Source organism: Oncorhynchus mykiss, chromosome 4 (assembly GCF_057628025.1).
Source record: "Oncorhynchus mykiss isolate SJ-2025 chromosome 4, ASM5762802v1, whole genome shotgun sequence".
NCBI lineage: Eukaryota > Metazoa > Chordata > Actinopteri > Salmoniformes > Salmonidae > Oncorhynchus > Oncorhynchus mykiss.
Window position 1 is genome coordinate 69,781,647 of NC_143025.1, and position 24,777 is coordinate 69,806,423.

General features: G+C 44.2%; 3 protein-coding genes across 6 annotated transcripts in view; 1 reads left to right on the forward strand and 2 right to left on the reverse strand.

The window, feature by feature from the left end:
• LOC110522277 (sodium-dependent multivitamin transporter) overlaps positions 1-11,181 on the forward strand; it is a 38,632-nt gene extending 27,451 nt beyond the window's left edge. Inside the window, exons 1-16 of one of the 3 annotated variants that reach the window (XM_021600538.3) lie at positions 1,875-2,054; positions 2,342-2,486; positions 3,293-3,774; positions 4,161-4,226; positions 4,486-4,537; positions 4,704-4,771; positions 4,892-5,046; positions 5,181-5,321; positions 5,448-5,577; positions 6,213-6,301; positions 6,514-6,626; positions 6,893-6,960; positions 7,131-7,217; positions 7,365-7,552; positions 7,707-7,932; positions 8,095-11,181. In XM_021600538.3, coding sequence (XP_021456213.1) covers positions 3,427-3,774; positions 4,161-4,226; positions 4,486-4,537; positions 4,704-4,771; positions 4,892-5,046; positions 5,181-5,321; positions 5,448-5,577; positions 6,213-6,301; positions 6,514-6,626; positions 6,893-6,960; positions 7,131-7,217; positions 7,365-7,552; positions 7,707-7,932; positions 8,095-8,274 — 1,911 coding nt within the window. In that variant the 5' untranslated portion in view covers positions 1,875-2,054; positions 2,342-2,486; positions 3,293-3,426 and the 3' untranslated portion in view covers positions 8,275-11,181. Of the gene's footprint in view, positions 1-1,874; positions 2,164-2,341; positions 2,487-3,292; positions 3,775-4,160; positions 4,227-4,485; positions 4,538-4,703; positions 4,772-4,891; positions 5,047-5,180; positions 5,322-5,447; positions 5,578-6,212; positions 6,302-6,513; positions 6,627-6,892; positions 6,961-7,130; positions 7,218-7,364; positions 7,553-7,706; positions 7,933-8,094 lie in introns of those variants that run through there. The other 2 variants (XM_090232897.1, XM_021600539.3) reach the window with 2 other exon arrangements.
• Positions 11,182-14,461: 3,280 nt separating this feature from the next.
• LOC110522279 (transcription factor 23) lies at positions 14,462-17,432 on the reverse strand. Its single transcript, XM_021600542.3, has 3 exons — positions 17,177-17,432; positions 16,033-16,323; positions 14,462-15,779 (listed from the first exon to the last, which is right to left on the reverse strand). Exons 2-3 carry the CDS (start codon positions 16,279-16,281, stop codon positions 15,642-15,644), a joined length of 387 nt encoding a protein of 128 aa, XP_021456217.1. The 5' UTR covers positions 16,282-16,323; positions 17,177-17,432; the 3' UTR covers positions 14,462-15,641.
• A 311-nt stretch (positions 17,433-17,743) lies between these two features.
• Positions 17,744-24,451, reverse strand: LOC110522278 (epoxide hydrolase 1). Of its 2 annotated transcripts, XM_021600541.3 has the most exons (9): positions 24,102-24,451; positions 22,578-22,771; positions 22,298-22,478; positions 20,384-20,602; positions 20,111-20,240; positions 19,687-19,901; positions 19,450-19,558; positions 19,191-19,313; positions 17,744-18,986 (listed from the first exon to the last, which is right to left on the reverse strand). In XM_021600541.3, the coding sequence occupies exons 2-9, from the start codon at positions 22,758-22,760 to the stop codon at positions 18,782-18,784; spliced, it is 1,365 nt and encodes a 454-aa protein (XP_021456216.3). In that variant the 5' UTR covers positions 22,761-22,771; positions 24,102-24,451; the 3' UTR covers positions 17,744-18,781. The 2 variants fall into 2 exon arrangements, with proteins under 2 accessions (XP_021456216.3, XP_090089024.1); XM_090232898.1 differs by lacking the exons at positions 22,298-22,478; positions 22,578-22,771 and having other exon boundaries at positions 24,102-24,423.
• Positions 24,452-24,777: the final 326 nt, after the last annotated feature.

Consider the following 24,777-nt stretch of genomic DNA (forward strand, 5'->3'; position numbering starts at 1 on the left):
TGGAGGTGATGTTTCCTACCTTCACCACCTGGGGGGCTGCCCGTCAGGAAGTCCTGAACCCAGTTGCACAGGGCGGAGAGGATTCTTTAAATTAAGGATTTCTACAGGGAGATCCTTAATACAACCTGCTCAAGACATCTGAGTGGGGCAAAGGTTCACCTTCCAACAGGACAATGACCCTAAACACACAGCCAAGACAACGCAGGAGTGGCTTGGGGACAAGTCTCTGAATGTCCTTGAGTGGCCCAGCCAGAGCCCAGACTTGAACCCAATTTGAAATTCTCTGGAGAGACCTGAAAATAGCTGGCATAGCTTGAGAGGATCTGCAGAGAAGAATGGGAGAAACTCCCCAAATACATGTGTGCCAAGCTTGTAGCGTCACACCCAAGAAGACTCTGTAATTGCTTCAAAAGGTGCTTCAACAAAGTACTAAGTAAAGGGTCTGAAAACTTATGTAAATGTGAAATGTCATTATTTTTTTAAATGAGCTAACATTTCTAAAAACCTGGTTTTGCTTTGCCATTATGGGGTATTGTGTGTAGATTGATGAGAATTTAACCTTATTCTAAAATATATATATTTAACTTAACAATGTGAAAAAAGACAAGGGGTCTGAATACTTTTCGAAGGCACTATGTTCTGCAGAAAAAAGTAATCGACTGCCAGTTAAAATGTGTCTTATTCGTACCGTTAACTGTAATCAGTTTAACCCCGTGTTAACCAGCCCACCACACACTAATAGAGACAACAACTCTGTTGACTTTACCCAATCCATTTACCGGTGCGTATCTGAACAATAATATGTCCTTTACATTTTCAATATTGAGATTTAAAAATAAATGTAAAAAGATAATGACATCAATTATTTAAGGATCGTATAGGCCTACTCTAGTAGAGGTTTTTAATTTCAGAGTCCTTTATCCTTGCCCGACATTAGGTCTGTTAATATTTATTTGAGTTTTATCTTGACGTCTATTAGTTTCGATTCACAAGTTTACTTCACCCTAAACATTTCAGTAAGGCCAGATTGTCTACATTCTACCCAAATATTGATGGTACATGTGATGTGTGTGAAGGCTCCTTGGCAGACTTGAGCCAGATGTTCTGGGCCTGACCCCGTCTGGCAGACTACTGGTCCACTATATTTACCTGTCTGAAGCATTTGAGTTGCAGCCCAGTGTAGAAATATCTATTTTTGTAGTACCAAAAGACAATCCTTCCCTGACCAATAAGACTGCTAGATTCCATTGCCTCCCTGTTGGCTTGCAGAAGGATTCTGGATTGTAAATCTGTCAATCCTCCCTTAGCCTCTCTTTGGCTCAAAGATTTGATGCGATTCCTAAAATTAGAACAAATAAAGTATACTATTAGAGGGTCAACCAACAAATTTTATTCCACCTGGGACACGATGATATCTTATTTTAAACACCCCCAAAGGCTTTCTCCAGATTAGTACTCCTGGGCCCCACCCCCACCCATTGAGGTTCCAGCTATATGGGCCTATAAGATCACATTTTTGTTTTCTGATATGTCCCTCAATGACTTTGCCTTTATTTTTAGAATGTGTTTGAAGGCATTCTGCATGATGGGAGGTTGAGGGGAGTCAAAAATGGGAAACGTACAATATCTTAATCTTTCATTAACTGTGAATAAAAATATGATGTATAAAAAAGGCAACGTGAGAGGATTATTTACTGTCAGACATACTGTGTCGTCCTACTTTGAAGTGTAACCTGGAGTGAATGAGGAGAAGTCCGGTAGTTTATTGTTAACAGCCGGAGCTTTAAACTTCTGCATCCCTTGGAATCTAGGATTTATGATGATGATTGCACAATGTAAGGACTGAAGTCATGGCACTGACCCCTCACTTACTTACACCAGCTCACCCTCTCATACCTTCACACACACTCTCTCGCATTAACACATGACCGCTTGCTCTGAGGACTAATGGAATGAGAGCTCAGCGTCTCACCAGATCTCCTCCTTGACTCGCCTCGCTCTGCAGGAAGCTGCCAGTTATGCAGGACAGGGCAGTTCAGATCAGCTGGAATTGGGTGTGTTGTGTGAAAGAAAGTATTGCATGTTTTGACTGGTAGAACAGTGAAAGTGATTAAGATTAAGTGGGTCCTGATGTTTTGACAGTTGATAATACAAATATTGTCAGTAAGTAGAGACTGTAAATTATAGTTTGTTTAGTGGCAGTGCAAACGATGGGTAGGATCAAGTTTGGTGTTATAATGTGCACTTATACTTTTAAAACAATAACCTAGTTGTATTAGATGTTCTGAAGTATTATTTCTGTGGTAACTTGTGTTATGAAAACCACTTTATGTTGTTGCAGGTCTTCCCTTTGCCTTCTACAGGGGCTTATGATTGGCGCCTATGAGGAAGACACTCCCACAGCTTGACTATTATTAAGTTCCAGGTTCTGTGTGAGACGGCCAACCTCAGACCACCGTTCGCCAGCCAGCCCAACCACTGACACGGTAAGACCTGCTTCAAGTGTATCAATTAGCTCTCTCTCTCCCTCACTCTGCCTCTCTCCTCTCTCTCTATTCCCTGTCTTGTCTATATTCCCCTCCCTCGCTCTCTTGTCCCTCATTCTCTCCCATGCCTATTAGTTATTTAACTATCAGTATTCTCCCTGTCCTGTAAATGCATGAGTCGGGGTCACAATAGGATGTTATCCTTGCATCAGTGAGGTGATGTAAACGGCATACTGTAAATACTGTAGGCATGCCCCACTATAATGCCTGTCTGCTCGCTGAGGGAGTGAGAGACTGTGAAGACCTCAGACACTGCGATCTCTGTCAGTTGCACTGTGAGGTGAATGTATCATTGTGTGTTAGGCCGCTGATTAACTAACTGTTGTGATGTTAAGGAGTTCGGCTAGGTCAGTCTGCCCTGGCTCACACTCACTGTGGTGTGTGTCAATAGACCGCCAACCGTCAGTGTGTTGGAACCTTGAGAACTAATGCGCATTTGATTAGCACTTTTATCAGCAGCGACTGTGTTGCCATGGCAGACGGACCTACCGTAGAGAGGAGTTACGATGGGTTTCAATGTTCAACTTTTAGCCGTTACTGAGACGCTCTGAAATGGAAGAGTAACAAGTGGAAAATGAATAGATGTGAATTATATTTGGTTATAGGGCGGTGTGAAATGTTCCCATCAGAGCACCCTACTGTATGCATTGCATGTAATCTAGCTCTTCATGCTTGTAGAGAAAAACTACGAGCGCAGGCGATGAGAATAACTACGCTCTCCGTCTCCCAACTCTCCCTCACTATAGCATTTTAACCTTCCACTTCGGTGTCTGGGAGGAGACCTATAGGTGAGTGTCCACTAACACCGTCCTCATCCACCCGGGCTGCGCCACCCACGCCCAACCCCACCTCCATTCCCAGCCCCTCACCCTGCGGCATCATGGGGGACGTAGTCCAGATGCACTTCTCCACGCCGGACTATGTGATCTTTGCCCTGCTGCTGGTGGCGTCCACGTGCATCGGCCTGTTCTACGCCCTGTCCGGCGGGCGCCAGCGCACCACGCAGGAGTTCCTATTGGCCGACCGTTCTATGAGCTGCCTGCCCGTGTCGCTCTCGCTGCTCGCCACCTTCCAGTCAGCCGTGGCCATCCTGGGAGTGCCCTCTGAGATCTACACCTACGGAACGCAGTACTGGTTCCTGGGAGTCTCCTACTTCCTGGGTCTGCTTGTCCCCGCCCACGTCTTCATACCTGTCTTCTACAGGCTCCGCCTCACCAGTGCTTATGAGGTGAGCTCTAAACCCTAACCTTACCTAGAGAGGGAACAGTGTCTGTGAATGATGAGGAGTTTGCAGCGGTGTATCTCGCTGTGCCTCTGTCTCGCCAGAACCCTGGCAAGGGAGGCTAGTTGAACGCAAAAACAACATTCTCAGCATGTTGTCTGCTTTTTCATTTTGACAATGGCTAACCAGAGTAGCAGAACCAGAGTACAGCAGACGAGACGGTGCTGCTGACAACAAAGGACTGTGCCCCGGCCCTTAGAATCTCCACTTCTATTGCGCTCGGAATCGACCGTCACAGATGACTAAGGCTCTATGATCAGTGGTAGACTTTAACATCCCTCTTTCCTTCCCTCTTTCTTTCCCTCACCTTCGGTCTTTTCTTCATTGTGTAGTATTTGGAGCTGCGCTTCAATAAGACGGTTCGCATCATGGGCACCGTGACCTTTATCTTTCAGATGGTGAGTGTATTTGTGTCCTCCAGACTGTTGGTCTGTTATGTCTGTCTGTGTGTGCTCCTGGTGTGTTCCCACATGACTAATATCCTGGACATGCTGTGCTCTGCAGAACAGGGACATTCTGTACAAGTAGGTACTCGCCCTTTCCCTGTGACGTTTCACCACTTGATGTGTAATTGATATGTATTTTAATCAACCACCAATGGCTCCTACTCAGTTTGCGTCCCTCTGAATTTGGACCGTTGTTTGACTGTCTCTGCAGGTGATCTATATGGGAGTGGTCCTCTATGCACCAGCACTCGCACTCAATGCAGGTAAAGGGATCTGTCACGTGTATTTCCTCTAAAGTGGTAGAATAATACTAGTTTCACTGAGGACGTTCGGTGAGAGCTTTAGTACCTGTTCTGGCTTTATAGACGATGAATGGTGTAAATGTGATCCATGTTGGTGGTGTGTGCTGTTGATACTGTCCACCTGCAGTGACTGGATTTGACCTCTGGGGGGCAGTGCTGGCCATGGGACTGGTGTGCACCCTATACACAACATTAGTGAGTGTCTCTTTTTTCGTCAGTGAGTTTTCAATTTAGCCACCCATCTCCCTACAACTCCGAATGCAATTATTATATACAGCTGGATACACAGTATGTATATCTTGTCTTGCGTGTCAGGGAGGGCTGAAGGCAGTCATCTGGACAGACGTGTTCCAGACCATTGTGATGTTTGCTGGCCAACTGGCGGTCATCATAGTGGGGGCCCACCAGGCAGGAGGCATGGGAGAGGTGTGGAGGAAAGCCATCAACGGCAGCCGCATCGCAAGTCTGGAGTGAGTCTTTTCCTTAGTGGACCTAATGAGACTTAAAACTGTCCCTAGACCAGTTACAGAGTATTTTAAAAGTGGGCTACGGCTCTGTGTGTAGTGTTGTAACCCTCCTCCTCTTTGACCTGTGTCTCATGCAGCCTGAACCCTGACCCGACGGAGAGGCACACGTTCTGGACGCTGGGCGTGGGCGGGGTGTTCCTCATGCTGGCGCTGTACGGGGTCAACCAGGCCCAGGTCCAGAGGTACCTCAGCTCCCGCACTGAGAGGGAGGCGGTCATGTAAGCATCAGCACTAAACACCTGGTTGAACTGGATTCACATGAATTACATCATGTTAAAAAAAAAATTAAAATGAACAATCGCTTAGACACAATGGTAATATTATACGTTGTGGTGTGTCGCCAGGTCGTGCTACGTGGTGTTTCCCTGCCAGCAGGTGGTGTTGTGTCTGGGCTGTCTGATGGGCCTGGTGATGTTTGCTCGCTACGGTGAGGATAGCCCACTGGATAAGGGTTACGTCAAAACCAATGACCAGGCAAGTAGGACTTGCTACCTCCATAACAACACACTTAGTGGTCCCTCACTGTGCTGACATCCTGATGTGACTGTTTGGCTGTGGTTATGTTAAGGGCAGCACGATATGGGCATTATTATAATTGTTTAATCAAAGATTGCTATTTTTTTGTTGTTGCTATTGATCAACTCTTGGGTGAACTGTTGAAATCAGTGAAGTATAATGTCTTCTATTAAGAAGCAAAGTGGAAAGCGGCATCGTTCTTGTTTGGAACAATATGTTGACTGCATTTGACCTGCAGTAACAGAACCGCATGCAAACGTAATAGTGAATCTGACAGCGAGATTGAGGAACTGCGCTGCTTGAGTGACAGGGTGTGTGGGACTTGGCGTGTACGCGAAGCACCCGCAAGAGGAGAAAAAAACCCAGATGTTACTCCTTTCTAAATATTGCGTGCGATATGAATATTGCACGTCAGTATTTCGATGTGAATCTGATTCATTTTGAAGCCCTAGTTAATGAATCTCTCTTCAGATCATAGACAAAGAAAGGCTTTTGTAAAGATGTTTGAGTTGAGGCCATTGTTTGGTTAAGTTCTCCTATGAATGTCATTTTGTCTCTGCTGATCCAGTCTAAATGTTCCTTCCTGTCTGCAGATGGTGCTGTACTTTGTGATGGATGTGTTCAGGGACCTGCCTGGCCTACCAGGGCTGTTTGTCGCCTGCCTGTTCAGCGGCGCTCTCAGGTACTTCACTTAAGTGCCACTGCTACTGGCTCTCATGTGCTCGGTCTGTAGTACTAGTCAGACCCCAGGGAACTGTTTCTCTGCTACATTAATGTCATGGTGTTGTGGTACACCAGTAAAGGTTGTATTATGATACCATTATGAACACACTACACCACACAATTTAGCCCCATGACATTACTCATTCAGCTTCCCTCCCTCTTGTGTTGCAGTACCATCTCATCAGCGTTTAACTCCCTAGCGACGGTAACCATGGAGGACCTAATCAAGCCTTACTGCCCGACCATGACGGAGGCCAAAGCCACACTGCTCTCCAAAGGCCTGGGTGAGCTGCTGTTCTTTGAGTAGCCACACGCTGGCAGTGTTTATGAACAGTGGCAGGCAGTGTTCATATTTTATCAAGCTTTTTGTTAAGTTATTGCTGGAGTATAGAGTCCACAAACTAATTTAGACTTCTCTGTCCAAATACTGTGTGTGTGTGTGTGTGTGTGTGTGTGTGTATTTTAAATAAATGTATTTTTTCTGGTACACTATCAGGATTGTACTACTATGGTCCTGACCTGTTTTTCCCTTCCTCTTTTCTTCTCCCAGCGTTTGCCTACGGGCTGGTGTGTCTGGCCATGGCCTACACCGCGTCTCACATGGGCTCAGTGCTGCAGGTGACTGACCCATGTCCCCTGCTGTCTTTGCTTTAGTTAATGGTTACTCCTCTACCCAGCTCCTCTACCCCCCCATAGGATCACCTACTACTATCTTTGACAGAGGCTTCATATTACATAAGAGTAAAAGATGATAAACCTCTCTTTTTCGTTCTCTCTCTCTCCTCCAGGCAGCATTAAGTATCTTTGGGATGGTGGGTGGTCCTCTCCTCGGTCTCTTCTGTCTGGGAATGTTCTTCCCCTGGGCTAACTCCACTGTAAGTCAAAATACTGCCTTGGTAACACGGGTCAAGTTGGCTGGCATTAAGGGTAAAATATACCGTAAGATTGTGATGACTTTTCTTTCCTTATCTGTGGTGAATTAGAGAGATCTTTCTGATTTTTATGTAACTCTCTGTCCACAGGGTGCGATAGTAGGGTTGGTGGCAGGCCTGGTTATGGCCTTCTGGATTGGCATTGGGCATTTCGTGTCCCGTATGGCGGTGCCCACTACTCTGCCCCCCATCATCAACGGCACCGCTATGCCCCTCCCCAGCAACATGACCACTGCTGTCATGACCACCCTGATTACCTTGATCACCGCCAAACCAAAGTACAGTGACTTCTTGTCCTCGTTGAATTGGTAGCATTGGAACCAGAACACCAGCATCAAACATAAAGCACTTGAACTGTATCCCTCCAAAACTATTCAAACTGTTTTAGGGATGATGATAGGAATCTGACCAAGTACCTGTTTGTCTCTCCAGGCCTACGGGTGTGCAGGCCCTGTACAATCTATCCTATTTGTGGTACAGTGCCCACAACTCTACCACTGTGGTGATAGTGGGACTGATAGTCAGCCTGCTGACCGGTCCTATGAAGGAGAAGGACCTGACCCCAGGGACGGTGTACCCTGTCCTGGGCAACCTGCTCTTCTTCCTGCCTGAATGCTACAGGGAGATACTCTGCTGTGTCACCCCACTGCCACAGAAGGTAGGCTGCAGGCCTCAGAGATGGAGGATACCGCCTATGAACCAGTGAAAACCAACATACCAGCCGTAACATTGTTACAGAGTAGTAATTGTGAATGCCCTTTACAGTTATTGTGATAGCCACTCGCTGTTTCTTTTCTTCATCTTTCTAAATGTAATTCAGCCCAAAGCTATCGACACGCATCCTTACCAGATGGCTCGGAAGGAGAGCAATGGAGTGTCCCATCCCAAAGAGGAGGAGAAGACTGAGGAGACGGAGCGGGAGAAGGATGAGGACGAGGAGACCGCAACCCCTCAGCCTTCCTGCCGGCTGGCTCACACGTTGCAGGAGACGGCCTTGTAGACACCCCCTCCCCCCAACACACACACACACAGCCCCCAGCCAAGTCCCAGCACTTTCACAAGCCCCCCTACTGCTCAGCTTTCTCTGCCCCAGGGGAGAAGATCCACATAGGACCGGAGGGCAATGGAGACTCAGGGTTCCTGGACATGACTTCCATCAAGCGCCACAGGGTCAATGTGGAGGAACAGGGAGTTTCACCTCTGACCCTTACTTCCTGGAGAAACTGATACACCACAAATCTCTGGTGGTTAAGAGAGTCAGAGCCAGAGTCCTTTGCTAGATTGAAGAATGGTGTAATAAAACGCGGTTAGTGGATGGGGGTCCAGGGGTATCTTGAATTCATTGGTACCTCATTAACGATGGCCCTGGTCAGTTTTCCTGAACTGAAGTAACTGGAAATCACTAGTTATGAAACTGGAGTTTTGAGAAGAGCCAAAATGTCTGAATCAAGGTGGATTCCTGGATGGAGAAATACTAACGCAACACAAGTGGCAATCACGCTCCGAGCTGAGGAGAAGTCTCGTCATTGTTGGACTGAACCAAAGCCTGGACTGTGATTGTGTCACTCTGTGATTTTGTCCAATTATGATTGAAGGATTGTGGCCGCACACGCGCACAATGAGTTGTTCCAATGACTGTGAAAATGGACCCAAGTCTTTCTGTTTATCGAAGAGAAATCAGGTAGCGACCAGGCAGTGAAGAGCGAGGTACTTCAGATGTAACTGTCACTGCATGTTATTTTTATAGAGAAGATTAAGCAGGTACGTCAGATGGACTAAGAATATTACAAAATATTTGATGTCCCAGTAGACAACTTAAGGCATAGTGACCGTGTTCTAGGTCCTTTTCACATATGACATTCGGTATCCTTGATCGGTTTCCTGAATTGTGACAATCTACAAAATACGTTTTGCTTTCTCAAGATCTGAAAATAACCGTTTCCGAATGTGATTTGCGAGACACATTCCACATGCCGTTAGGAAGCTAGCTTGTTAACAACGGGCAAAAGGTTTCACACGACTCACGCTGCTGCGTCACTATACCTTGTACTCTGGTCCTGGAACTTGGACCCGCCACTCACCCAGGTCCAGGATCAGTTTGAGCCAGGGCTCATTTGCGTTTTACATGTTTTATAGCTCGGATCAGGTACCAAATGCTCGAGGATACGGATCATACAGAAATATGTGAAAGCGCCCTTAATCGATAGCTTTGGTTTCTTAGGCTCCGTACGTCTGTTTGCTTTACATGGCCTTTGTTTAACGTTTGCCTTTCAAGCTGCTATAGTAAATGAATACGTACTTAGATAAGAGCAGCATACAGATCTATAGAGCACAAGGGATCACCCTCATTTGCCATTTACTGGGATCATGTTTTTAGAGAGAGAAAGGCCATTGAGTCTGCTCTACTTACTTTCATTGAGACAACCAGACAAACTGTTGGTTTGCTAGTGACATTATTGAATGTAGAATACCATGTCCTCTCAATCCATCCATACTGTAGATCCCATAGTTGTCATGAAGTGCCTCATCAGTAGTTTGTGTTAAATGTAGTTCTGTTAATTTGACAACTGATCGGTGTGTAATCAGGATTGTGATCAAGTAGACTTCGGCTGTATCGCACAGCTATAATGATTCTCCATGTGTGTCTTGGATGTTTCTTAACTTTACGTACATGACTTTTGGCTCGTCCCCCCCCCCCACTGCTTTAACAGAGGATATTTATGTCCTGTGACTGACAACGTTGGTGTTTTGATGATTTAAGTTGATGTATAGAGATAATCTATTTAATTGTCTGATCAAATGGGACAGCATTGATTCCTGTTTTATACTTTAAGTTACACATTTCAAGTATCTGTAATGCTACCCATCAAATTAAGTGAAGCCCACCTCATTCCAGGACATGTTTCAGGTGAACTTAGTCCGACGTGAACAGATGTCAACTTACCCAATGTGGGTTTATCACTGTGTTCTAGTAATACTGAAATACACTCTGAGCACCATCAAGACCAATTCTGTTGCTGTTATCTTTCTCTTAAGTTGGCACGGACATCTACCTAGAAAATATATGAACTGTAGAGCGACACGTGCATATGAAGGCCAAAACAGTTGTATTGTGTTTGCTTGAATATTAAACCCCTACAAATCACACCAGGAAACTAACTCCAAGATCGAATAACACACAATGTACCCATGTAAAGACAACCTGTAAATCATGGCCTCTTAAATGACCAATCCTGAGTGGTCTGTAACCATAGCATCAATACCAAGTTACTATGAAGTGTGTTTGGTTTAGGGTACATTTAGAACGCACTTGGCCATGAGAGAGAAGCACTTGATCATTTCAAACGATAATAAATATTCTGACTCTATTTATTGTCAATATTTGTTCTCCCATTTGTATGAATTATTCCTAGTATGTATTCCACAAAACCATAAGCAGTGGAGTTTGGTCAACTACACTGCTTTGGCTGGCCCTTCATTTGATCTCTGTATTGTAATCTTTTTTTTAATGCTGTTGGATTTCATGGATGTTGATTGGTTCATCCTACCAGCACACTACACAGGGGCAGCTGTGACAGGTTGGAGTAGAGCTCCATTCGTTCACCAAACAGAATGTCTGTGTCCTGTTCATTAAGTCAAAATGGGAGTGAACGTTTTCAAAAAGAGAACAGAACTGAGCTTCCCTATTGGAAAAGTGGTACCTTTTTCTATTTTGGACACTACCGAACATGAAATGAGTCTTCAATAGAGGCTAATTCTGTGTCTGACCACTCTAGTGGTCATTATTTCACAACATTGTCATGTATTTGTCCTCTCAAAATGAAATGTTTAAGTGAATGAATTGTAAGTGGTAAGATCCATCGTTGCTCTGTTTTTGAAAATAAAATGTTTGATTGGATGATTTGAAGAAGTTTCTTGTACATCAATTTGATAGAGCCCTCGCAGGGTTTGTTTAATCAGCATTCATTTTGAGCGAAAGAGTGGGGGCCTTCCTCTTGTGTTTATGCCTTCCCCATCCTGAGGGAGGGCTGTTATCATTGCAGTATCCTGTAGCCTTCATTCTCCCTGCTTCTTTCAGCTCCTCTCTCTCTCTCTCTCTCTGGCGGGTCACTCTGACTCTGGGTCACTGGGTCATGTGCCACTCCTGTGGCGTCTCTTTCCCCATGTTGGAACACTATTATCCCAGCTTTGTGCCAATGACCGCAAACCGTCTATTGCCACCACACCAGGCCCCTCATTCAGCCCCACTGCAGTCCCTCCTACTGGTGATATGCTAATTCAAGTGGTAGACTCAGAGGGAACTCTATCCGTTGCCAAGTATTGTTGCCTCTGACTGAAACCTCAATAGTTGAAGTAAGTAGCCTTGTATGAGCCCTGGTTTGTGCGAGCCAGAACGGTTCATAGGAGCAGGTGAGGCACCAGGTCCCTTTTGGTATGAGTCAGCTGTACAAGTACACCACCTGGACAGGACAGTAGTCTATCGCAGGGCCTTACCCCCAATATAGGTCCTTAATGCTGAGTGCCAAGCAGAGGTCCCTTTGGTATGAGTCAGCCGGTCCCTTTGGTATGAGTCAGCCGGTCCCTTTGGTATGAGTCAGCCGGTCCCTTTGGTATGAGTCAGCCGGGGATTGAACTCCCAAACTCAAATCACAAGGCCACTGAGTTGGTAGATAAACTTGGATTTTACACATTTTAAGCAGGAAGGAAGCTAGACAGAAGGATATGTTGTGTGTATTAGGAACCTCTCTTAGTTACCTCTCTTGGACCTTTCCCTGGATCAAACCATCAACATGTCTTGTATATTAAAAACGCTCTATTTTTCTCATGGACCAAGTTGTTGAGTTTTACCGTACTCCCTACTCCTCTTCCTCCTTGTCTGCCCTCTCCACTTCCTCTGCTCAGTTCCAGCTAAGCCAGGCCAACGAGGGGAAACTGGACAGAAAGCTTCATAAATTTACCCAGCAATCAGTGTGTACTGGATATAATGTGCTGGAGATACAGAAACAATTATCTCCTAACATGAAGGGAGATCAGGGTTATAGGGGTTTATTGGCACAAATATCCACATTCACTCACACCTAAAGATCTGTTTGCGGTTCAAGCCAAAAGGGCTGTTTTAAATCAAGTTTGTTAGTTGATGACCCTCACTTTGAGGACACTTGGTACATTTAAATAATATAATTGGAGAATCCATGGCCTGGCATGCAGTATAGGTTTGCCATTAAAAATGAGTATATGAGAATTCAAATGTATACCCATTCATTATATTGCCCAATGCAACAGATCCTCCCTGGCCAGTCGGCTTTATCCACTGAGATCTCGACTTCAGAATAACCTTAGTTGGAATGCTGGAACGTTGGGCAGTACTGTCTGTCTAGCATTCCCACGTTCTTTCACCACAATGTCTGCCCTCTCCTTTCCCTCCGTAACCCCTGGCTTAGTAGCACAGCTCTGGCAGGTCCAAATTAGCCATTAATATGAGCGTGAAGGGGGGGGGGGTTTATCAGATCCCCCCAACAGATTTATAGAGCTAGCCTTGAACGTTGTACCGTTTCTTGTGGACCTGAGCCCATGTTGCTCAAGGGGGAGACATAATGACGACCATGCTTCTATGGTCTCGTCCATGTTACAGCCAACAAAAGCGGTTTCTGTCTGCCTGAGCACAAATACGTGGCAACAGTCTGTTTAGACATTAGCTGTGTGCTAGTGGAGTTAATCATTGTGCATTGTGTTTGTCACAAGTGTATTTCTTGGTCAATATCAGAATATGAAATATGTGTCTACCACGTCTCTCCTGACGAAATGTTGAAATTGCCTCAGGATTTCACGGTAGTGTACAGTTTCTGGGCGATAACTCCAGCACTTTAGATTTGAAATGATACAATGACTACGAGGTTAAAATGCAGACTGTCAGCTTTCATTGGAAGGTATGTTTTCATCCATATTGGGTGAACTGCTTAGAAATTACAGCTTTGTATACATAGTCCCCCCATTTTAGGGGACCAAAAGTATTGGGACAAATTCACTTGTGTATTAAAGTAGTAACAAGTTTTGTATTTGGTCCCATATGCAATCAATCAATCAAATGTATTTATAAAGCCCTTCTTACATCAGCTGATGTCACAAAGTTCTGTACAGAAACCCAGTCTAAAACCCCAAACAGCAAGCAATGCAAGTGTAGAAGCACTTGCAATTCCATAGCACGCAATGATTACATCAAGCTTGTGAGACTACAAATTTGTTGGCATTTGCTTTTCATTTTGGTTGTTTCAGATTATTTTGTGCCCAAAATAAATGAATGGTAAATGTATTGTGTAATTTTGGAGTCACTTTTATTGTAAATAAGAATAGAATATGTTTCTAAACACTTCTACATTAATGTGGATGCTACCATGATTACAGATAATCATGAATGAATCGTGAATAATGAGTCAAAGTTAGACGCATCAAACCCCTCCCCAAAAAAAAGCTAACCTCCCCTGTTATTGTAATGGTGAGGGGTTAGCATGTCTTGGGGGTGTGATATTTGTGTCTAATTTATTCAGGATTCATTCAGGATTATCTGTAATCATGGTAGCATCTACATTAACGAAGAAGCATTTACAAACATATTCTATTCTTATTTAAAATAAAAGTGACAAAGACAAAGTGCTCTAATTTCTAAACGAATCTCCCGATATGGATGAAAATGCCATAACAAATCCAAAGTGATGTTGTACAGAGCCTAAACAACAACGTGTCACTGTCCCAATTCTTTTGGAGCTCGCTGTATGTTTGATAGCTCAAACAAAGCCATAACATAAAGTTAATTACATAAATGTAGTAATGTTTGTCTGCTGTTTGAATACATTTGTACTCTAAAGCAGTCATTATATCAGGGCGGCAGGGTAGCCTAGTGGTTAGAGCGTTGGACTAGTAACTAGTTCAAATCCCCGATCTGACAAGGATTTGCATTTTCATCCACAAATCTGTCGTTCTGCCCCTGAACAGGCAGTTAACCCACTGTTCCTAGGCCGTCATTGAAAATAAGAATTTGGGTTAAAAATTAAAATAGCACAGATCTGGACTAGTACTCAGGGCTCCACAGCTGAATGCATGGTTGCCAAATATTCTCACAACAATCCTCCCTTTCTGTTAATCTGTCCATCCTTTCACTCCAACCCCCAATACAACTATACCACTAAAAATTAAACAAATCCAGGAGATCAACTTTAATTCATCTTAAAGCTGAAAACACAAAATAAGTCACTGGAATATTGCTTTGAATGTAAAAAAATAAATAAAATAGGAACCACAATGGAAATAAGTCCCTGACTTTATTGTGCAATCCGGGTCACTTTTAAAATCTTTACAAATAACATTTATCCTTCAATCAATCCAAACTGTGCAGCTGCCAATTGCTGAATGGAAAGAGACATCTGTTACAAAACACCAAAAAGTTAAATGACATTCGGAGATTGTCAAGCCATCGAATTTGGATAAGCCTACAAGGTAAGGTGGGAAATTTTCTGTTTGTCGATATTTATCTAGTCTATTTATTATGTTGAAAACAGAAACCATGATATTTATTTATTTGACCTTTATTTAACTAGGCAAGTCGGTTTAGAACAAATTCTTATTTTCAATTACGTCTTAGCACGGCCAAACCCGAACCCGGACGACGGTGGGCCAATTGTGTGCCGCCCTAATATTGAAGTCGGTATGCTTTGTTTATCGGTAGTGTGGTGCATTGGCACAGAAACCTGTTGGTGGAAAATTTGTAGCATATATTTTATATAATTATAACTACGGCATCAAAATGTTGAAAATCTGATTTCCCCCTAGCTGATCATTGTCTGCAGCCAGATCTCTTCGTAGTGTAAGGAAACACTACCTCAACCTTCTGGCCCGTAGTCCTGCATGGCATCGACTGTGCCACAAAAGCATGCTAAAGTGGCACAGTCGACATCCCCGTTTATAAACGGTTATTTGTGGTCGTATTAATAACAGAGTTAATTCTACGAGAGGGGAGGGTGTTCAATTTATTTTTCAGTACAATGGGAAGGTCATGTGAAAATATTGTTTTATGTTTGGGAGAGGGTGCATTTATTTTTTGACACCTTGAGTTGGACCAGCCCCTCCCCCAGTAAATTTTAGATCTGTCCCTAACAAATATTTCACACACTTTTCTCAAGTAGTGACTTGTGCTTCTGTAATAAATGAGTGATTTAATGTGCTAATCAAAGCGATCCTTTGATTTTGGTGTATTTGATTTCTATCTTGACATTGTTCTAGGTGTTTCCGTGTTCAGCACATACATTACATTGCCATTCGCTGCAGTTTCATAAGCATCACAGTTGGATTTATTGTATTTCAACGCTCCTAGTCCTAAACGGATTGGTCCATGTCGACCTCTGGGGTAGGGGTCAGTGGATGTGTTTCCTCCTCCCCTGATGCTGGCTTCTGATTGGCTGACAGCAGTGCTCCCACACTCCCACAGTACAGCAAGGAGCGCATCGGCCACTTCTGTCAGGACAGGAGACATGTTAAACTTCAGTTAGTCTGTATGATTGTAATAAGTCATACCAAATTAAAACTCTTTGTGAATGTCAGAGATAATGTAAGAATTAGTAATGCCTGCTGTGGACATCCTACTACAGTGCTGTTACACTACAATTCATGTCTGATTTTAACTGATCATCTGGACAGATCAAGGTTATAAGCTATGATAACCAAGGAACGAAAAAGATAAGCACCCAGGTAGTTTGATGTCACCAACCTTGACTGGGTGGAGGTAGCCCCCTGCCCTGGGGGGCACTGTGAGTTCAGATAGAGCCCCGCCCTGGTCCAGGGTCTCAGTAAGATGGGCGATGTAGTCGGTGGCCAGGACCAGGACGTCCAGCTTGGAGAGCTTGGTGTCACGGGGGACAGAGGGCAGGGCTGCCTGCAGGCTGTGGAAGGCCTGGCGGAGGTTACGCACACGGCTCCTTTCCCTGGCCGCGTTCTCTGGGGAGTGTTGGGACTTCATAGCCCTGCTGGGCTGCACACCCGTCACACCCCCAGACCTCACCTGTACCACGCAGTAGGAACAGGAACACTTCAGTTTCATTACATTTACAGGGTAAATGAGAAATAAATGACATACCAATTTATGTAACATTTAAAGAGCCAGAGAGCGCTATAAAATCAGGTTCCATACCACAAGCAGTGGTGTAAAGTAAAAACACTTTAAAGTACTACTTAATGTTTTTAGGGCTATCTGTACTTTACTATTTATATTTATGCCAACTTTTACTTCACTACATTCCAAAAGCAAATAATGTACTTTTTATTCCATACATTTTCCCTGACACCCACAAGTACTTGTTAAATTTTGACAGGAAAATGATCCAATTCACACATGAGAACATCCCTGGTCATCCCAACCGCCTCTGATCTGGCAGATTCATTAAACACAAATGCTTCATTTGTAAATGAGTGTTGGAGTGTGCCATCCGTCAAACCATCTAGTTTGCTTAATAAAAGGAATTTGAAATGATTTATACTTTTGATACTTAAGTATATTTAAAACCACATACTTTTAGACTTTTACTCAAGTATTTTACTGGGTGACTTTTACTTGAGTCATTTTCTATTAAGGGATCTTTACTTTTACTCAAGGATGACAATTGAGTACTTTTCCCACCACTGACCACAAGATCTGATGTGTGAAGTTGAATCTGCAAATACCTAACGTAAATCGTCTTAACATTGTCCAGACATCAACAATAAAGAAGTTAAGTAATTCAGAAAGAATTCACTATTTCATTTCGTAGAGCTACTTAACATGAACAAAAGCTCAGAGGACCTTCCAAATACTTAATTACTTTCCAGCTATAACCCTGAGGTGTGCATCTACTGTGTTCTGTAGAGGTTTAACTCACCCACTTCTTAGGATCCCTACGTGGCTGCGGTGCCCTCAGACTGTCCACTTAACTCAAGAGCAACCAGCTCCAGACACCCAGCCACCCTACTGAAAACCAACCGAGACCCAAAGCTCGCCTGCTTTCTGACCGCAGCTCCCCAGCCCCTCTAACAATCTCCAGTCACAGCTTCTCCGCTGCGCATCGTGGTCCTATGTCCTCCCTCTCCCACCATCCCTCTCTTTCTCCGTCTCTTTCCCTCCCCTTGCCTTATCTGGTGAGGTCCTGTGGGGATCTCAAGCGGCCCTTATCTCCCCCACCCACACCTCCCCCGGGTGTGCTCTGCCAAGGGGAGCAGCCTCAGAGTAATGGGGTGGCCCAGGGCAGGACACAGGGCTTGGGAAACACCAGGGCCTGGCAGCAGCTGGAGAAACCTCTGGTCTCCCTGCCATAATAGACAACTAGGAGGATGGTACTGCACTTGGTACCATCATCATACCATTTTTGGGTATTAAACCTTGAATGGGGACCAAGGTCACATATCTTAGGTGTGATTCCATAGACATTAGCAGAAAGACAGAACAAGAATTGAATTTAAATGTTTATTAATATAATTTGTCCAGAAAATATATATAGATTAGTTTCTGAAATAAATGCAAAGTGCTATTTATGGAATGCTATAACATTGTAAATAACAACAGAACAGGTGATCAGAATAAAACACACATTTCAGTCTCTGGCAACTATTGCAAAAATTAAAACATATCTGATATTTTGTGCATCATTTGATAACCACTCAGAGCTAGACTATGCGAGTAATCAAAACATAACTATCTGTGCTCTCCTCAACATTGATTCAGGAACAACCTTCACGAAATTGTCTTCTATTCACTCTTCTCAATTGGTCCATGGATCATTTCCTAACTAGAGAGTAAGTTGAGGAACACTTTTCTTCCCCATCTCATTGGTAGTAGTCAATGGGAGGCTTTACTGTACTATATTAGCCTGGTCACAGATCTGTTTGTGTAGTCTTGTCACATATCCTTCCTCCAGGATTTCATGGGGATCCTTTGTGATATTTGCAGGCAAAAATGCTTGATTTTGCTGCAGCAGTGCTGACATTTGCTTGGCAATATGCAATGATTTTGTTCAATTTGTCATGGAAATGCGCTGATCAGGGGAAAAGTTTGTTGACGTGTGGCTTGATTGAACCACATAATGCAGCAAAATGTGCGGTGATTGGTTGAAATTGCAAGCCCTATTTTTGTACTGCGGTGATGGGTCAGTTTTATGCGATAATATTGCAATGATTTTACTGTTTTAAGCAGAAATAGTGCGGTGATTGGTCAAATTTGCAAGCCCCTCGCATAGTATCTATCGAGTTGCGATCGCAGAATCCTGGAGGGACTGTCATATGGTCGTTGTCATGCCAAAACAGCACAAACAGATATGTGACATGGCTAGAATCATTTCCAGATGTGTGTAAAAAGGCAGCTATGGCAGAGCATTCTCTCTATGGGTTTATCAGGAAGTAACTTCACATGTCAGTGCTATTGTAATACCAGTGCTCGCTGACCTAGCATCTGGTGTCATTTGGTAAACAGGAAAGGCAGATGTGCAGAGCGATCACTTCATCTTCTCCTGCATCTTGGTGAAGTTCTGGATGTCCTGGGCCATGAGTTCTGGCTCCTCCATGGCGGCGAAGTGTCCTCCTCGGGCCATGGGCGTGAAGGTCTTCAGCTCGCGGTACTTCTGCTGCACCCACAGCTTGGGGGTGTGCATCAGCTCGTTGGGGAAGCAGGCAAAACCGGTGGGCACGTGCACTGGCATCCTGGGTAGAGAGGGAGTGAATACGTGCAATAGTTAACCAAAACATAAATTGAGTTTGTCCTTTCTACTTCAATAGCATCACTTACCAGGACAAAGTTATTTATGTTCTGAAGGTGGAGCTCCTCGTGCTAGTTAGACTATTACATAGCACAAACATAGATATTACACAGCACAAACAGATATTCCATAGCAACATTCCACTGACTTTGAATGTGGCTGGTCAAGACCCTTGCTGAAGTTCTCCTTGTAGAAGCGCATAGAGGAGATGATGCAGCCAGATGTCCAGTAGATCATCACGTTGGTCAGCAGGTCATCCAGACTGAACTTCCTGCAAGGAAAGAGAGGTGCCAAAAAAACAAAGGCCATAAAACTGGACATGGTAATCTGATGAAGAAGCCTTTTGAAAACTAACCAACTATCCTATTCTACAACAACGGCTGTGGTTCAGGTCTAAGACGTTCTACCTCGTAAGTCCTCCGTCATCCAGGTTCCTGAAGTCATGGTCAGTCCAGGTGGAGAACTTCTCCAAGATATAGGCAGCAAGACCCACCGGAGAATCATTCAACGCTCGACCTAATAGAAAGAGATCAGACATGATACAGCACCGTTTCTTATTCCTGGGCCTGGTCTATACAGAAGCAACAGTTAAAGCTGTGTGTAGCCCAGAACGCTTCCCCTTCTAAACTGGTTCCATCTCTTACCCACAGTGTCAGGCTTGGTGGCCTGGATGTGCATGTATCCTGACTCCTTGACAGACTCCACCACTAGGTTCTGCACAACGGGGTAGATGCGCTGAATGTCGTGTTCGTTGAAGCCAAACAGCTTGGGGAAACTGCGGCCCAGCATTATAGACAGAACCACGGGCAGGCCCGGTTTGGAGGGGGGAGCAAAGTTGAGATGTAAGCCTTTGATTATTCTGGGGCGAAAAAAATGAGAGAGGAGAGATGAAGTACAACAAACATTGAATCTGAGTCAAACTGAGGCTTTTTCACTTCCTATTCATTCACCCATAAAACATTATCATGCATTCTAAATCCCATAAATATGGAGGCAAACATAATATTAGATATGTCTCCCATGGCTTAAGATAAGATCTGGCCATATTTCTGTGTCTGTCTGTCTTACTTGGGCTCCAGCTGGGCCATGTTGGTAGTGACGATCCATCCCCAGTCTCCTCCATGAGCATAGAACTGTTGGAAGCCCAGTCTCTTCATCAGCTTGTGGAACACACGGGCCGCACACACCGAGTCAAAACCTGCAACATAAACAGAATCATTCATTTGAGAAAATTAATATAAAGTCACTGAATATAATGTTCATCTGGCAGAAATGCTTTGTTAGATTCAATGGGCTGGGCATATGTGACCCTTAACCTCAGACAGGACTCTAACCACTTACCTTTCTTATGTGGAGCCTCGGAGAAGCCGTACCCAGGGATGGAAGGACACACCACCTCAAACACGATGTCGTCTGGGTTGGAGGGTTGAGTCAGGAGGGGTATCATCCTGTAGAACTCGTAGAAAGAGCCTGGCCAGCCGTGCACCATGAGCAGAGGCACAGCAGTCACGCCCTCAGGGAGGTTCTTGGGCCGCACATGGACGTAGTGGACATCAATGCCTGAGACATCATCAAATCAAACTTTATTTGTCACATGCCGAATACAACAAGTATAGACTTTACCGTGAAATGCTTACTTACAAGCAGTGCAGTTCAAGAAGGAGAAAATATTTACCAAGCAGACTAACACAAAAAGAATAACGAGGCTATATACAGGGGGCACAGGTACCGAGTCAGTGTGTGGGGGTACAGGCTAGTTGAGGTAATCTGTACATGTAGGTGGGGGTGAAGTGACTATGCATAGGTAACAAACAAACAGCGAGTAGCAGCAGTGTACAAAACAGAGGAGGGGGGGATCAATGTAAATTGTCCGGCGCCGGTTTTATGAATTGTTCAGCAGTCTTATGGCCTGGGGGTAGAAGCTGTTGAGGAGCCTTTTGGTCCTAGACTTGGCGCTCTGGTACCGATTGCCGTGCGGTTGCAGAGAAAACAGTCTATAACTTAGGTGACTGGAGTCTCTGACAATTTTATGGGCTTTCCTCTGACACCACCTAGTATATAGGTCCTGGATGGCAGGAAGCTTGGCCCAGTGCACACTACACTCTGTAGTGCCTTACGGTCAGATGCCGAGCAGTTGCCATACCAGGCGGTGATGCAACCGGTCAGGATGCTCTCGATGGTGCAGCTGTAGAACCGTTTGAGGATCTGGGGACCCATGCAAAATATTTTGTCTCCTGAGGGGGAAAAGGTTTTTTCGTACCCTCTTCACGACTGTCTTGGTGTGTTTGGACCATGATAGTTCGTTGGTGATGTGGACACCAAGGAACTTGAAACTCTCGACCCGTTCCACTACAGCCCTGTTGATGTTAATGGGGGCCTGTTCGGTGCTCCTTTTCTTATAGTCCACGATCAGCTCTTTTGACTTGCTCACATTGAGGGAGAGGTTGTTGTCCTGGCACCACACTGCAAGTTCTCTGACCTCCTCCCTATAGGCCGTCTCATCGTTGTCGGTGATGTTGTCTCGTCAGCAAACTTAATGGTGGTTTTGGAGTTGTGTTTGGCCACGCAGTCATGGGTGAACAGGGAGTACAGCAGGAGACTAAGTTACACACCTCTGAGGGGCCCCAGTGTTAAGGATCAGCGTGGCAGACGTGTTGTTGCCTTCCCTTACCACCTGGGGGCGGCCCGTCAGGAAGTCCAGGATCCAGTTGCAGAGGGAGGTGTTTAGTCCCAGGGTCCTTAGCTTAGTGATGTGCTTTGTGGGTACTATAGTGTTGAACACTGAGCTGTAGTCAATGAATAGCATTCTAAAATAGGTGTTCCTTTTGAGAAAAAGAAGTGTGGAGAAAAAGAAGTGTGGAGTGCGATTGAGTCATCTGTGGATCTGTTGGGGCGGTATGTGAATTGGAGTGGGTCTAGGGTGTCCGGGAGGATGCTGCTGATGTGAGTCATGACCAACCTTTCAAAGCACTTCATGGCTACATGAGTGCCACAGAGCAGTAATCATTTAGGCAGGTTATCTTCTCTTCCTTGGGCACAGGGACTATGGTGGTCTGCTTGATACATAGGTCAGAGGATGCGTGAATGAACCATAAGCCATTTCCTGGAGACTCAATTTGTTTGTTTTTTGTGTGTGCAAAGTTTCACGTAGACTTAGTTAGTTAGTTATGTTGTATTTACTGGCAGCCAATAGATCTGCTTGTTCAGTCTCATCTGTTCTATACATAACTGATACATCTCTACACACCATCTCACCTTCAATGTTGGTTTTGTAATGTGGGAATTTGTTCAGTTTTTCCACTTGTCTCCTCCAGTCAAAGTCACGTCTCCAGTAGGTGACCACCTTCTGCAGATAGTGGGAGTTGAAGCCGTAGTTGAACTGGCTGTCCTCTAGAGAGGGGGAGGGTCGGGTCTGGTCTATTCGCCTGTACAGGTCCTGGGTGGAGCATTGAGCATGAGGTTCAACTAAAGACTGTTGCATAAGCCTTAACTCTCTAAGAGCTCGGCCCTCTAGGCCCATAATCCTCCACCTCACCTCCAACTCCTCGTCATCTGTTTGGACTGTGTAGGGGCGAATGCTGAGATCTTCTTCCCCAGCCATGGGAGTCCCCTCCCCCCACCAGCCATCCTCACTCTTCAGCTGATGCCTCTTACTCCTCTGCACCAGGAAGTAGACCACTCCTCCCACCACCAGGGCTAACAGAATCTCTGTAAACATTGTACTGCCTTCTGGGTTACCCAGTGAACAGAATAAACAAAATCGGGGACAGCAGACATGTTACAATGCACGCCTTTCATAATGCCATTCACTGTCCTTATATGTAATGCTTAGTAGTGAGTAAATGAATAGTTTTTGTTTGGAGGCTATGTGTATCATGTCATTTATAACAGAAAAATACATCGGCAACACCTGAAATGTATGGTTACCAGCACAACAGACTTGACTACTTTATCCATTATGCAAACAAATTGCTACTGAAAAATTATGACAATTGACCAGAGGTTAGCAGACAATGTGAAAAATAGAACAAAAGTACTGGAGCACTGTTGTTGCACAGAATTCTGTTCTGAAGGGATTAGGTAAAGAATGGAGTGGACAAGGCCCCATAGTAACAATTCATTGGGGTCAAAATGCATGACAAAGCTTTTCTCTAGCTGGCCTCTGATACCATAACTTTCATGGAGAACTTAGAAACATAGATCTGATTTTGTTGTGAGCATCTCTTTATCGATAGACACAACTTGTTTTTCACCTGACAGAAAGTTATATAAATATATCCATACAGCAAATCAGAAAATAAATGTGTCCCTTTGGATCTTCTGATGACAAATTATAAAATGAAAGTAGTGAGCCCTAGAAGTTCCCTCCATGGGGGCCCAGACAAAACCTTTTTCTGGAACAAGCAGATGGCAACCAGCAAAAACAGGCCTGTGATGAGAGCTGACTGAGGTTGTACTTCAAAATGCCTAGGGCAACACATTTACAATGGTGGCAACTTGGCATGCATAGTTAATACAACATAACTTGTCTGCTCTGCTATGGACCTGATTGTTGTCCAATACTGCAGCTGTTCCTAAAAACAGGTCCAGTTATGCACTAATCTGACTAGACAGGCATTGCATTGAGATGACTGGAATTACAAGTACGGTATGAAGCGTATTCAATGTTGAATCTATTCACAGATCATTCCTAACATATTTATATATTTCAGATAACAGTTGGGTAGGCCTACAATGGATATGCTACAATAACCAATATAAACAAGTAGGCTACCGTAGGCACTGCTTTCCAAAATTGTTACCAAATTACCCCAAAATATATTTAATTAAGGGGACATAGGCCTACTAATATTATTTTGTCAAATTCTAGCATTCCATTTCTATGCACGCACCGATATTTCGTCACAACAATCCGAACTTTACACCTTTCAACCGTGTTTGATTAGTCTCAATATCCTACATGATCGATTAATACATTATCGATAAGAAAGACATATCGACCAAGAATACTTTTAGCGCTATTCTTTCAGGTATTATTAAAAGCAAAAGTTAATCTTACTTGTTGCTGTTCCACAAGATGCAGTGTCAATTCTCCCGTCCGCCAGTTTACAGTGTCGAAATAGAGACCAGTGGTTCGTGGGAAATGTAGTTCTTGTCTATTGGACTCAAACCAGTGCAAATTTTGGTCACGTTCAGTTGTCAAACATTCTCGAACTTTGCAGATAGAAATTCCACGAATAGAGCTGACGTGATTCCGTATTCTCCATGTCAGAAGCATGTTTGTTCTACATAGACTATTTCTATTATGAACGTTATAAAAATGTATACCGACTCTACACACATACAATCATCATATAAGCTGCTGCTATTCTGTTGATCTAAAATCCTGCCTAGTCACCTTACATATATATAGCTCTGCAGCCTGGTTTCAGACTAGACGTAACATAGTAAGAGTCAATCCGGGACACTCAAATTGGTATGATATGTTATGTTTGGTTACGTAAGACAGGTTACTTAATGCAAAAAGGGTGGTTGGTCGGGATGGATACAGGGCGTATAATGCGAACGTCTATCAACCGAAAGGTTACAAGTTTGAATCTCATCACAGACAAGTTTAGAATTTCTGCAACTTTTCAACTACTTACTAATTTTTAGCTACTTTGCAACTACTTGATGATAGCATGCTAGCTAAGCCTTCCCAAACATCTACGGACGACTTTAGCATTTTCGCTAAT